Source organism: Euprymna scolopes, chromosome 29, assembly GCF_053919585.1.
Source record: "Euprymna scolopes isolate OS-2025 chromosome 29, ASM5391958v1, whole genome shotgun sequence".
Classification (NCBI taxonomy): domain Eukaryota; kingdom Metazoa; phylum Mollusca; class Cephalopoda; order Sepiida; family Sepiolidae; genus Euprymna; species Euprymna scolopes.
The window spans coordinates 42,897,847-42,913,490 of record NC_136510.1 but is presented as its reverse complement, the minus strand read 5'-3'; the positions used below and the strand labels follow the sequence as shown (position 1 = coordinate 42,913,490).

The 15,644-nt window shown below is 34.8% G+C and overlaps 1 protein-coding gene and 1 non-coding gene across 3 annotated transcripts in view; one reads left to right on the top strand and one right to left on the bottom strand.

The window, feature by feature from the left end:
- Window positions 1–6,151: 6,151 nt before the first annotated feature.
- On the bottom strand, window positions 6,152–6,349 carry LOC145252953 (U2 spliceosomal RNA). The gene has a single exon (XR_013863698.1). It is a non-coding gene; the product is annotated as a U2 spliceosomal RNA (small nuclear RNA).
- Window positions 6,350–10,909: 4,560 nt separating this feature from the next.
- LOC145252616 (ADP-ribosylation factor-binding protein GGA1-like) overlaps window positions 10,910–15,644 on the top strand; it is a 139,745-nt gene continuing 135,010 nt past the window's right edge. For both annotated transcript variants that reach the window (XM_080112332.1, XM_080112331.1), the window contains exon 1: window positions 10,910–11,027. In XM_080112332.1, the coding sequence (XP_079968458.1) occupies window positions 10,991–11,027 (37 nt within the window). In that variant the 5' untranslated portion in view covers window positions 10,910–10,990. The remainder of the gene's footprint in view (window positions 11,028–15,644) is intronic.

Sequence of the window (15,644 nt, the reverse complement as noted above, 5' to 3'; positions counted from 1 at the left end):
CTGATGCTGACGAGATTACTTCAGGTCCATTGATGATAGTTGGGATAGAGCACACGCTTTTTGCTTTCCCTGACTTAAACTGCTCAAAAACTCTGTTCTCTTCTTCATTCAACACCTGCATTTCTAACGTGTTTTGTCTAAGGAGATAATATTTGAACCCTTGCTCCAATCATGCTAGCTGCACTGGGCTTATTTCCATTTGCTGCCGGGCTATCCTAACATCTACTTAATATAACCTTTGCCAAAATTCATACTAGTTAACTTAATCTCTACTCACAGTCATAGGGTTCCAATATATAACAAATATATGTGTGTTTGATAGTCATCTGCTTCCTCTGTCTCAAAAGGCAGAGTGGTGGTAGTTGTTATTGGAACGTCTTGTTCCTGGCTCAATTGACTCTCTGGATTTTTGATTGATTTTGAAGTTGATATTTCACACTGATTTGCTAAGTTAATAATTTCAAACTAGCAGAAATCAGTCTCACTGGTTGAAAATTGTAGAATTTCTTGTTTATATAGAAATTGCTCCGAACAAGGCATGAAGACACTTGACATACAGAGCTAACAAGAATAAAATATGATTATCATAACCAAGGTGATAGATAGGAGGAAAAAATCCCTGCCTGTTCTACAAGTATTTTAATGGTGGATGCTCTGAACTTCAAGCCCTTGTACCCCCTCGACATAAATACCTCTGACAAAACCAACAATCAGCAAAATCCCACCCCTACACAGTAGAGATCCCTAGATGTAAGAAAGCCTTCTACTCTAATAGTTTCTTTCCCAGAACTGCTAGACTTTAGAACTCCCTTCTGGGTTCCTGTTTTTCCAACTGTACTGACATGCAGAAGTTCAAGTGTAATGTAAACAGTAAACAGACATCTTACTGCTCAAGTCCCTACATAATATCCCAGCAACCTATATCCCCGATAGTAGCGCCTTACATCAAAGTGGTACTGTACCTTGTTTGGAGTGAAAATGGAATTAAAAAAAAAATAATCAGAAGGAAAACAGTTCTATAAGCCTGCAGTTCTTGGAAATAAACTACTTGAATAGGAAGCTGTATTACAATGGAGTATCCAAACAGCGAATTGATGGAGACCGCTAGACCAACGAGTCAAACGAGCTGGAACAAAAGAAGCATGGAATAGATCAAGTTATTCTGAGGAACACATGCCATAATAGTATCTAAAGAAAAGATTGAGACTAGCAGCATCTCATTTGTGAGAGAAGCGTGCAAAGAAGAAGAAAGAATAGGACCAATCAAATTACTGATATTTCAGACTCTTCAAATAGCAGATGAATGTCTGAATCGTTTTTTTTTTTTTCAATTTTTTTATCTTTTTGTTCAAGCTGGTGATGAGGCATTCTACCGGATGCCAGACATTTACCCACTATTTCATACATTCCAACAAAGATATTTCAAAAATTCTAACCGTTTTTTAAAATGCAATTGTTTGAATCTCTCTTGCACTTGATTCACCGGGTATATTAGCCAGGTAATTTTTGAAATTCTCCTTCATGAATTTAGTTGCTTCTATAATTACTGGAATGATGGAGATCTTCCTAAGATTCCAGTTTCTTTTTCTTTTTTCTTTTCATATCATACATAAAACCTTATGGTTCAAATGCCGTTTTAAGTTGATTTGTTCATTCAGACTTGAAATAGACCATGGCACCTAAGAAATAAATGAATGGGAAACAATTAAGTTCTATGTTTTTGAACCTTTGAAATGGCAATTGATAATTTTTATTATCTGGATCATTTGGACTATTGTTCTCATCTTAAATTTCATTTGTACAACATTTCGGTTGGTGTAACCTCCGACCTTCTTCAGGTGTATCTTAAGAATCTGCACAGAATTTCAAACGGTTCATGAGGACTTGTGGCATAACGGATAAAGTACTTGGTAAAATTCAGTTGTAAGTTACACTCTTCTGTAGGTTGAAGATTAGATCCTAAGTGCAGGCAATATTGAAGATACAATTACGAATTACTTGCGACTTCCATGCAGCTACTGCTGCTACGGGTGTTGTGAAAATAACACCCAAGATGAAAACAGCAGTCCGAATAATGTAAATAGTACGAAGTGATGTTTATTTTTTAATAAGTTTTTAAGTTACCGAAGGATCTCATGCCTTTTCTTCACTCTCAAGATATTTTTTGGCTTGAGGAAATTCTAGAATTGCATTTGAGAATTTTTGACTGGCTTTGTGTTGTCTGGTTTCATCGTTAATCCATTAAATTTGACTATGAAAATTAAATTTTTTTTTTTACAAGGGCGTCACAACTTATCAAGACCTTAGTGCCACTCAAGGTTAAGGGTTAATGAATGCAAGATAATAGTGTAGTGATCGTTAATGATATAAATTGAGTAGAATTTGATTATTTAAGGGGGACGGCTTAACAAGAACTTGTTTAAATTGGACTTGAAGGTTATCATATTGTAGTCGGCCGGGAAGCAGACCAGTGGAACAGTTTTCCAGGATTATGAGTGATGCCATTCCTTGCACATTGTCACAGACTTATAAGAACGTCTTCTTCAACCGCATCAAACCACAACTAATAAGTGCAGACCTACTTGCACTCACTCATCATTTCAACCCCTTTATGACATACCATACTCTATATTGGAACGCTTCGATAAATACTTTGTTATCAACTGCAATGGCAAGCAAGGCACTGTCATAATACACCATATTAAACCAGCTTTTCTTGAAAACCCATTGGATTCGGCATCTACTGCAATCAGTTTTTCTGACCCAGAACCTGTAATCATGTCTGCGCCAGACTTTACATCCACCCCTGCACCTGCAACTTACACTAATCATAGTGGTCGTCATGTAACTTTTCCACGCAAGTACGCAGACTTTGACATGTCCTTTTTTCATAAACATTTCCTAGTCTCCACCTAACTGAGGGGGGGGGGTATTATAGACGCTCGTCGAACTAGTATTCAGCTTCGCTCACATGTAACGCACACATGAACACAATGCACAACACCCTAAAGTTTGAGCCATACAGGATTATCGCTCCTTATTTCCAGAGTTGCATGTTCAAACCAATAAGTGGAAATATCAACTTCCTTTTCATCTCTGTCGATCTCTCTGTCATTGGGGGACGTCATGTGGTATGGACATGTGGAGATTCTTCTCCTCCTGACTTTCTTATAAACATATCTTGTACCAGATGCCCATAATAAATTCACATGGTTTATAAGTTACAAGTTTTGGTGAGCGTTATTTCTTTATTTGTTGTTCGTCCATTGATTTTGCCTTTCTCAACGTGGTAGACCGTGTTTAACGGTGTCTATTACACATGTAGTGTCTACACATTTAACTTTATTCTTAAATTCTGTAATAATCAAACCAAACATCTGAGTAAAGTTATCACTAGCTGATAAAAATCTTTATGATGCCATATTATAGCATTATTTTTCCAATGGAGTGATAAAGGTTGTTACATGTTTACTCTTTTCATTTAATGGAACTTAATGATATCCGTTCTATGCATCAGTTTCTTTTTCTTATAGCGAATTTGTTCAGTAAGATGAAAAGGACTTGATCGGTTTCTCTGAATTTTTGTTTTGTGATTATATATTTGCTGTGGCCAATCATTCAATGTGCTTTTCAGTCTATACAATTTATAAATTAACCTTTGTCACTGGTCTATGATATATTCATATTGATAGTGAATAAAACACAACACAGCTGATCTAGAAAATATTTTGTTGATTCCACACTGATAAGTTTTCGATTTAGTTGTGACAGGTGTTGACATCAGTGGAGGCACGTGGGGGGGGGTGCAGATGTTCGGCAGTGAAGAAAATGTGCCAGCTTGTTCTCACTCTGTGAGTGACTGTTACTTGCTTTCTGTTGTGTCGATTTATATAAACATTCTTTCATTCTGGAATGTTTATTATTTCCCATTGTCTATTGTTCAAATCCTTTGACCGATATTTCTGGTCAATTATGCATTCCAATAGACAATGGTGGAAAGCCTTGCATTCCTGACATGGAATTGATCTACGTGTGTGCATCTCATCAAATGCTGAGGTCACCTGCCAAATATCCAACAGTTTAAGACGAAGAGGAGAGTAGAAAGTGACCCTTGAGTTTACTTTTGGCAGCCTCATAACTCTCACTTTTCCGTGAACCATGTCTCTGACAAAGGAGGAAGAATTGCTGTTTTCTGGGTCGGAATCTATCCATCTAATACTTATCGTTGGCTATTTTTTCACCTTGAAGTAGTAGTATTTTTTAGCTCCTTTTATCAAGTGGCTTCATGCCTTGTCTGCAGCATCTTAGTATGACGTCTGATTTAATAGTTTCAATCATTCTGAATCACCATGTTAGTAGTGCACTTTTCAACCTCTGTATTCTATATTTTCTATCTTTACAATTCTTCTATCAGACCATGTATAAAGTACAAACTTGTGGAGTAGCGAATCTCTGTTCCATTTGCGGGTTCTTGATAAGGTACAAAAACATACCTGTAATTGCATTGACCTTCTACCCTTTCTTCTTGTATGCAACCTCTCTCTAACGGACGTGATATTGCTGGTCTCGGTCTTTTCTATAAATACTATTATGTCATGTGTTCTTCAGACATATTTTTATCTCTGTCTGTTCTACAAGTACTTTAATGGTGAATGCTCTGACGAACTACAAACACTTGTACCCCCTTAACGTGAATACTCCCAACAAACCCAACAAGCAGCTAAATCCCACCCCTTCACAGTAGAGATCCCTAGGTGTATGAAAGCCTTCTACTCCAATAGTTTCTTCCCCAGAACTGCTAGACTTTGGAACTCCCTTCCGGCATTCTGCTTTCCCAACTGTACTGACATGCAGAAGTTCAAGTGTTCTACTGATTCTATTGTTCCAGCTCGTTTGACTCACCGCTTTAATACTCTCCATCAATTCGCTGTTTGGATACCTCATTGTAATAGAGCTTTCTATTCTGGTTTCTTTCAAAGAACTGCAGGAGAGTGGAGCACTTTTCTGTTTTTCTCCTCATCACTATAGGACTGGCTTTTTAAGACTAAGGCCAAAAAGTGCACGTGCTTCTTACAAATTCAAATGTCAATCAAAAAATAAATAAATAAATAAAATGAGATAAAAAATTAAAAAATGCTCATTATTAAATCAAAAGTACCTTAACCTAATCCACAAATAATAAAAATGCTTATTACTTCAACAGTTCCTTAACAAGTATTAACTATAAAGAAAAAAAAATGTTTATTTATTCAACAATATTTTAAGAAATGCTAATCCACAAAGAAAAATTAAATGCTTAATCCAACTGTACCTTAACAAATGTTAATCCACAAAAAAAAGAAGCTTATTAATTTAATAGTACAATAACAAATGTTAATCCATAAATAAAAATTCAAATGGTTCCTATTAATTCAACAGTACTTAAATAAATGGTAATCCATAAAAAAAAAACTCACAATTTTTATTAATTCAACAATATTTTAACAAATGTTAATACACAAAGAAAAACTAAAATGCTTCTTATTAATTCAACATTAGCTTAATAAATGTTAATCCAAAAACAGAAAAATAAAAACGCTTCCTATTAATTCAAAAGTACTTTAACAAATGTTAATCCACAAAAAAACAAAACAAAAAACAAACAAACAAAAAAACGATAAAAAAAAAAAAGCAAACAAACTTATAAGTTCAACAGGACGTTTACAAATTTAATCCATAAATACATAATAAAAACTAGCGGAACCTGTAGAAATTCCATAGCAGACTCTTTCATATGTAATATATTGATGTTGGTATTCTGTAGATCAGGGGTTCTCAACCGGGGTCCACATGGATCCTAGGGGTCCATGGAATATTTCTGGGGGTCCACAGGCAAAACATAACAAAACATCATTATTATTATTATAGTTGCTGTAGAATACTTTATTTGCATTAAATTAGTTTTCATTTAAAAAATAAAGCTTAATTATATAATATTTCTTTGATTATTAAAACCTAAAAATTTATATGAGTGAAAAATAGATTGTCTTATGACCAATAGTTATGAAGGGGTCCACAAGATAAGAAGAAGGGAAAAGGGGTCCATGAGTAAAAAAAGGTTGAGAACCACTGCTGTAGATGTTCAGCGTAAATGGAGACCCCCCCCCCCACCTGATATTATTGTACCTATTTACAATGCCTCCCCACGAGACAGAGTTAGACACCAGGGTCGTTTTTTAACGTGGAGAAAAGGTACAAAAATAAAAATTGTCTCAGTTTCTCCTCCACCGAAAGAGAACAAGAAAATGAAGTGCAGAATCTGAAGAACAGATACTACACTTTGATCTTGACCAAAAGGCCAAGAATGTAAATGGAGATCCCCCCCCCCCGATATTATTGTAGCTCTTTTCTTAAAGCTGCAAAAGTATTTATCTAAGCTAGCAGGGATGTCTGGCGTAGCCTGGTCATAAAGTACGCTTAAATAGGATATTTTAATTCTTGCAGATTTTGTATATATTATTATAGAGTTAATGCTTTATCGATTTTTGTATATTATAAAGTTGCGATTTCAAAAATAAAAAATATATACCCATACTACATGGGTTCATTAGCTTGAACTGAAAACGAAATCTAAACTTATGAAGAATTCTTGATAAAATTATTTATAAAAAAAAATAAATCATTGGAATGCCATCAGCTATAATCGAAACCAAAACTAAAACCTATGAAGAATTCTTGGTAAAATTCTTTATTACAAAAAATGGAAAAACCATAACAATTAAACAACAGTCACTCAGATGTAAACGTGACACACAAAATAAATAACACACATGCTATCCTATTAATATATAGATGCTTCCTATAAATCCAAGAGTACGAGGGGAGTGCAATAAGTAATGCCCCTGACCCACTTCCCATAGCAGTAGAGCAACGAAACTTAGCACAGTTATTAGTCTTTTCTCTACAGAGTTATGCATTTCTTCCATCGTTTGATGTAGCTCTGGAGACCGTTTTTTAAAACACTCTAGGTTGGTCCTCCAACCATGACGTGACTTCAGAAATCAAGGCTGCATCATCTGGGAAACGCTTTCCTTTCAAAAACAACTTCATGGCTGGGAAGAGGTGAAAGTCAGAGGGTACAAGGTCAGGAGAATAGGGAGGATGGGAAAGGATTTCATAACCACATGCCGGTGCTTCTTATCTGGCGACATGTGAGTTGTGGACCGGAGCGTTGTCCTGCAGGAGGAGAGTACCTTTGCTGATCTTGCCCCGCCTCTTGATTTTGATAGCTTTCCTTAATTTTCTCAAAAGTGAAGCATAATAGGCTCCTGTAATTGTGGTACTCTTTGCCAAGAAATCTGTCATCACTACTCTGTCCTGGTCCCAGAAGACTGTAAGCATGGCCTTGCCAGCAGAGGGCTGCACCCTTGCCTTCTTTAGAGGTGGTGAGTCCAAGTGCCTCCACTGCATTGACTGGGCTTTGGTCTCTGGATTATAGTGATGGACCCAGGTTTCATCCTGTATAATCAGTCTTTTGAAAAACTTTGACTCATCTTCTTGGCATATCTCCAAATTCATCCTCGAGCACTTGACGCGTTCTCGCTTCTGGAATGGTGTGAGCAACCTGGGAATCCATCTGGCAGACACCTTATGCATACGCAAATGGTCATGAATAATAGTTTCCACAGATCCTGTACTAATCTTGACATCTTGGGCTATTTGGCGAATAGTAATGCACCGATCTTCCAAAATGGCAGCCTCAACTTGACGGACAGATGCCTCATCAATGGCAGAAGGGGGGGGGCGACCAGGGCTGGGAGCTGTTTCCATAGACTTCCGGCCATGTTTGAATTCACAATGCCAGCGTTTTACAAGGTCATATGATGGGGCATTATCACCATAAGTTTCTTTCATTTCATTAAAAGTCTCCTGTGGTGTGCGTCCTTTCAAATACAAAAACCGGATGACTGCTCGACATTCAACAGGCTCCATTTCACACCTGATTCAGTTCAAACACCTGTAAAACTGAAACCACAATTAGTTCAGAGCTGTAATTTGCCACATAACCCGTAGAGATATAAATCATTGCACATGCAAAATTTCAGCTAAATCAGACAACTGGAAATGGGTCAAGGGCATTGCTTATTGCACGCCCCTCGTACCTTAACAAATTTTAATCCGTAAATAAAAATTAAAATGCTTACTATTAATTCAACAGTTCCTTCACAAAAGTTAATTCACAAAAATCAAAATGCATCCTATTAATCCAGCATTACCTTAAGAAATGTTCTCCACAGACAAAAAAATTAAAATGCTTTGTAAAAATTCAATAGGACATTTACAAATTTTAATCCACAAAAAAATTAAAATTATTCCTACTAGTTCAACAGTAGATAAACAGTTCTTTCCTACTGCTTCGATTCTAGCACCTCAGTGTCCCAGTAACTTTCAGCGGCTTCTTTCGGCACCAGCGGTTCCTGCTTATAGCTTCTGGCTCCCTTTTCTAGTGTCTGTTGATACCCGACTCTCTATTTCAGCGCCCAGCAGTATCTGGCACTCTGTTTCAGTGCCCATCAATGTCTGACCCTCTGCTTCATTGACTTTCAATGTCTGACACCAGGATCCAGCTCATTTCGCCCTTGGCGACATCTACATGAAATGAACCTATCTGAGACATCTCGTCACACCTTAAGGATATTCAGATCAATCTCCTTGTGATGTCATTTCATGTTGTCCACGATACAGCTTCCCTACTTCCATTTTTACAAACTCAATTCCTGTGAATCTAGCTCTTAGCCATGTCTTTGCGGCTGGACCTACCTGAGACATCTCATCACACCTCAGAGACGTCCACATCAATCTCTTTGTGATGTCATCCAGTAATGTTTCACACGTTTACACAAGTAGACCCAACACGTTGTAGCAGAGTAGGTCGCAAGGAACATAGGACAAATAATAACTCAACTCCTTTTTTTTTGGTCACTCCGACATTTATTTCCTCATTCTCCACCATGCATGACTTCTCATTACGGATGTGGCATCACCCATATCTCTCATGTGATCGTCTCCTTGTCTCTGACCGCTGTCCTCTCGAATGTTGTTTTGTGTCAAGCTCTCGAATGTCATTGTCTGTCTGTGCACACAATCTTTTTTATAGTCTTTTTATTATGGTGACGTCATTTCACATTTTGTATGCATTTGCATATGTGCGTCCGTGCTCTGTTACAATCATAGAATAAGAGAACAAAATGGAGTTTCATTCTATATTCAAAAACAACTTTATTTGTCATCTTTGTTAATAGCGTGTACAAGAGAGAAATGGGTTAGTAGGTGGAAGTGTTCTTGTATAAAAATCGATTTAATATTTTGCTGGCTTGTTGAGGAGAAAACAGCTCAGTCCACATGTGTCTGCAGCCAGCAGTCGTCGGGACGAAGGAGGCTGGTTAAAGGTAAAAGAAAGAGTAAAGTCTTCAGTGTATTTACGTGTTGTAGTGTGTGTCGATGTATCGATGAGAGGAGTTCTTTAGCATAATAAAGAAAGTTAGTTTGGGTACCGCAGCTGAGTTAGAAGGCCGCCATGTTAGGTTGTTATACTATGTTTGACCTGGGGTCAAAGGCCCAGGTGAAGTCTGCTGTCTAGCAGGATCAGGTGGAAAGAGGAGTGAGGGTTTCAGATTTCGCCTTTTATGTACTCAGTCATGTGATTGAGAACTGCCTTGTGATTGGACGAGCCAGGGAGAAAATGGATTTCAAATGTCGAAATGCGAAAATTAGCTCCTGCCTGTGATTGTAGCAAGTTTCGGCTGCTACACAATCCTATGCTATCCAGGATCTAGTTTTCACACCTCCAACCTTTCCAGCTATTCAGTGTCTGCATTCCTGCCCATCCAATCTATGCTGCTGTCCAGGTGCAAAATTTCCTGTTCTTCAACCTCCCTGCTTCCAGTATCTTCATCGATTGACTTCTGCCAGTTCTTCTATATTTCCTTTATGTATTTATGGTGAAATAAATACAGCGTTTCTTTTCAACTGTCCACCTGCATTTGTTCTCTCTTCTTTGCCTGCGCCTACTTTCTTAGCTGTACAGTCGGTTGGCACCCAATCGATACGGCCCACTGCGACAATGCTTCTTATTAATCCAACAATACCTTAACAGATGTTAATAATTCCTATTAATCCAACAGTGTCTTAACAAATATTAATCCACAAAAAATGAAAATGTTTCGTATTAATTCAACAGTATCAACAAATCCAAAGTCAGTAGCAAGTAAGACAGTACTCTTTAATATTTCATTAAAAAATACATAGATGATCATAGTCATCAAGAGAAGACCGTTTCACCGTATCACAGTTCTTCAGTGTGGCTACATATGGCAAGTTTCGTTCACGCTAGAATTCAAAATCAGAACGCCAGATCATTTCTAACTATGATCATCAGAGCACTCACTAGCCACTGACAGTAAGAGAAGTTTTCTTTGTTTACATTCTAATGCTACAGGTAACCTAAAGAACTCCATTCATTTTATAGTAGAGTATTGCTTTACGCTAAGTAGAAACATATTTTGAGATTAGCCTATAATTATCATATGCAGTAATTCATAGACAATTGTTTCATCGTATCACGGCTCCTCGGTATAGCTAGACGTGCCACAAAGAGAGTAGTTGTGGGATAAAAAAAAAATGAAGGGCTGATGAAAAGTGTCTGTGACACTTTGTGAACTGTTCTAAAAATATAAAAATAAAAAAATAAAAGAAATAGATCTATTTGCGGGGGAAAAAAAATTAATCGTCATTAAATTTTTTTTTTTAAACAAACCTATGGTATTTATTGATTTTTATTTAGTTATTTATTTTTAAAATATTTATTTATGTTTGTTTTTGACATGAACGCCCCCCCCCTCTCCCCGAAAACAACAACAGCAACAACAACAACAACAACAAACAAACAAACGGACTTGACGCCGAAGAGGAAATCGACATTCTCGTAGCCCCGTGATCATACATTTCAAAAATGGCGGACGGAGAGGATACATTAGACACAGTGCTAAGTAAGTCAGCGTTTCTTGCTTGTTCCATTAAAGATACACACTTGAAAATAATCCATATGGACAGGGGAATGTCCCATCTATCTGCTCGATTCAAAATTCTATCCATTATCTTTCTTTTTCTAGCCGTATATGTTTGAATTCGCCGTCTGGATGCGGGGTAAAAATGGGGGGCCGAGCCTCGGAATGTTATGTGTACCAAATAATAATAATAACAACATTTTACTTTTCGTATCTTATTTTATGAGATTGTGCTCCACCTTTTTTTTTTTTTTAAAGCTTGTATTTTAAATAATCTTAAAATAAAGCAAATGTCTATATTCAGTTTGAATATATAATAGTTTATATTGTTAAATATTTGCATCTTGTTCGTATTCGCGACTTTCTCAATTGACAGGTATTTACACAATCTTTCGGTGCAAATATCGTCACACCATATTAAAATATTTTGTAATTTAAAAACCAAATAAAATTTAAATAAATAATTATTAGTCAAGTATATATTGATATTGTATAAACCGTGTAACGATATCCTTGTCTAAGAACGGATACAAGACAATTTATGGCTTGTTGATATTCAGTCTGAAACCATGTTTTTTTGTATGTTGTTTATTTAAAAAGAAACAATTATTTAAATTTTTTATCTTTTAAATGTTGTTAAAATCAGTTAAAAGAACATTAAAATTAGGATTTAAGTCTTTAGTTTAACATTTAAATGAAATTATTTTTTGTTTAAATTGACCAGTGTTGAGTATTACATTTTCTCTGGAAAAATCTTGTCGAATTTTTTTTTTTCTTTCGTTAATTGTCGTTTCAAAATACAACTTAATATTAATAAGATTAATAAAAAATAATCTAATTTAAAATATATCTTAAGTAAAAAAAGTAAATAATTTAATCTAAATCATGCAAATAAATAAATATTTTTATATCTAAAAAAAAACAAACAAACGGAAAACTACCTCTATAATATTGAAACGTCATCTGTTCTGATTAGGTGGTTTTAGTTACTCTCATATAAAATATTGGTATTCACGCAGAGAGTGATCCGTGCTGAAATAATAACGTTATTTAAAAAGCCATTCTTAACATGGGGAGGGGGAGAGTGTTTTGTACTTATTCTGTACTTTAACCTTACAATTGAATAATAAAAAAAAACAAAACATATCATTAAACTTTAATTAAACGTGGAAATACGATTTAAAATATAGCGCTGCGGCGCTGATCACTCTCTGCATTAACACCAAAATATTTGTTTTATTTTCTTTTTATTTTGTTGTCCAAAAATATAAAACCTAACTCATTTTATGTTTTGGAAGGAGTTAAAAATATGGGTACGTCTGCATTTTATGAACTCTGAACCTTGTTGAAATAATGTTATTATTTAGAAACTCATTCTTCACATGGTTTGGAGGAGGTTTTGTTAACTATTCTGTACTTTCACCTCATAATTTTATAAACAAACAAAAAATATCATAAAACTTTAATTAAACGTGGAAATACGATTTAAAAAATAGCGCAGATCACTCTGCATTAACACACACACACACACACACACACACACACACACACACACACATACAAAATATTAAATGAGATTTTAAAAGTTAAATCTAATTATCGTAATTGAACCAACTTATTGTAAAACTAACGGATTATTGCTAAAACAATGTTTTAATCTCTATAAAATTATTAGTACTACTTCTACAATATCTGAACCGAACTATTATTATTTTAAAAAAATGTTTAAACTCTAAATTTAAAGTTTTTAAATAAGCTTGGTTCGGTTTAAATTCTGTATTTAATACAATGTATTAGCACCAAATTATTGCATATAAATAACTTCCGCATCTTTTTGAGGAGTTGCCATGAAAATACTTTATATTCGACAGTTTAAATGCTTCCAAATTCCTTTCAAATTTCGAAGTGATAATGCATTTTATTTTTTCAACTATTACAAAAGATTAAAATGGCTAACTTGTTTGCGATGAAGCTGAAATGCATTCTGGTCGATTTAATTTCGTAATTTTTTTAGTACTTTACGCTATTGAATTTTTTAAAAAAATTTTTAACAAATAAAAAGAAGGCAATCACGAAGAGGCCAGAAACACAAACACACGAGGGATTTTTTTTAGAAGTTTATTTATAAGATAACTTTAAAAAAATCGAGGTAATCTTGTATATTTAACCGAATAAAAAATTGTCGATCTTGAAAAATAAAAAAGGTGCTAATGCACTTACTGATCCGCGCTATTTTTAAAAAATCGTATTTCCACGTTTGATTAAAGTTTTAAATAACGTTATTATTTCATCACGGATCACTCTCTGCATGAGTACCATAAAATAAATAAAAAAAACTGATTTATCTTACAATTAACACGAACTTTTAAAAACAATCATCTTTTGTAAGTTTTGATTTAAAAAAAAATTCTGTCAGCAAAAGAATCGATATCGATCTTCTTTTTTTATTACTAATTTTCAAATGAGTAATCGATTTAGTTTTTTTTATTTTAAAACTTAGTCTAATTGCGTTGTTGCCTTTCGAATGCGAATGATTTTAACATTTTATTGCATGTAAATAAAATTAATCGAAGTATACAAGCCGGACGAATTAAAAATCCACCCTAAAAACAATTGTAGCATTGAGTGTTACCTGGTTGAGTGGTGGTTTACACTAACCTAAATTTTATGGCCATTTCATTTATTTGGTGTTTTTCGAGATAAAAGTCTGCCCAGCTGTTTCAAGCCCTGCTTGCCCGGGTCGACGATCATGCGTACTATTTTTAGCATCATTTACTTTTCTTTCGCTTTCTCTTTCGTTCACGTTCTCTGTCTCTCTTTCTCTCTCTGTGTCTCTCTTTCTCTCTCTCTCTCTCTCTTTTTCTTTCTATGTGTGTCTGTCTCTTTCTGTCTCACGTATGTTTCCTGTTAAAACATTATTCTTGATTAGAAATTAGGGAAACTATTACTGCTACTACTTATGATCAATAACATTCAAATTTGTTTTATGTTTCTATTTCCTATAACGTCGCCTCTTTTGTTAGGTTTAGAATCTGCGCAAAAAAAAAAAAATAAAATAAAAAATAAAAATAAAAAGCAAATAAGGCATTTCAAAAGATTTAGTTATTTCACTTTTTCTTTTTAGGTGCTTATTTGTGAATGTCTCAATATTAGCAAACTTTCAGACTAGATTAAAAAGAAATAAATGAATTGTAGCAAAGTGCATTTTCTATTCGTAATAACATGGTAGGAAGATTTGCTAGTTAGAATCAAAATTTTATTTGCCAGCTTAAATGCTCTTTAGGTTCGACTCTTATAATAATCAAAATTACATTCAGTGGTTTGGTTTCGATTTGGAAAGTCTTGGGTCAATGCTTATTGCTTAGTTGCCATATTCTCGGGTCCATTCTGATCCAGAGTAGTCAGGATTTCATTTACAGATTGAATAGAATCTATTATTTATGGACTATCTCTCTCTCTCTATATATATATAAAGTTAGGTTTGTGTACTTATGTATATATATAATATATATATATATATATATATATATATATATATATTGTAGTCATCGACATACAGTACTGTTTTGTTGTATCACAACTCCTCAGTGTTGTTAGACTAGCACCTCTCCCAAGCCGAGGATTGAACCTAGGACCATCGCGTTGACAGTCGGCAGTTCAACCCATCGACCCATGGGAGCAGTGCTCGCAAATAACCTCGCCAAATGTCTATTTTGAACAAACGTTTGTCCATCACTTCTATAGTGCTCAAACTGCTTATTTATAAACAAACAGCGAGCCTCGCATTTTTCAGCCAATTAAGTAGCGGGTGAGATTACTTATGACAATGCTCTACCCAAGGGGGGGGGGGCTTAAGATATATTTGATAATCATCGACATACAGTACTGTTTTGTTGTATCACAACTCATCAGTGCTGCTAGATTAGCACCTCTCCCAAGCTGAGGATTGAACCTAGAACCATCGCGTTGACAGTTCAACTCATATATATATATATATATATATATACATATATATATATATATATATATGTATATTTCCTTTGGTCATTAGAATGCAGCTAACCAATATATATGCTCTGAAACTGGAATCATAATTTCATTGAACTTGTTATTTGAAGCAATTTTGGGCAATATTATAAAGGATATATACCTTAAAAGTATATTTTTGTATATAAACTCAAGAATTATAGATATAATTACATGCATATATACATAGATAAAATAGTTATTTAGACATGTTTCGCTGTGACTATGGCTCATCAGCATAGCTGACTATGACAGGATTCGAACTTATATATATATATATATATATAGGAGAAACATTTTCAACTTTCTAAGGTTCAGAGGAACTAATTTATATTAGTAATAGAAATAAAAACGTTATATATGTGTGTGTGTGTACAAGGTAATCTCCCAAGCTAATATACAGATCATTAAAGATTTTGTAATATATATTCTAGGCAACAGGGTGAGTAATATGGGCACACTTTTTTTTTTTTGTAAATGTTAACATTTAGGGAGTGCATAAATATTTAGGGTTAGGGACAGATCATTATGAATTTTGGAATATTCTCAGCGATGCAGCGAGTAACACAGGTA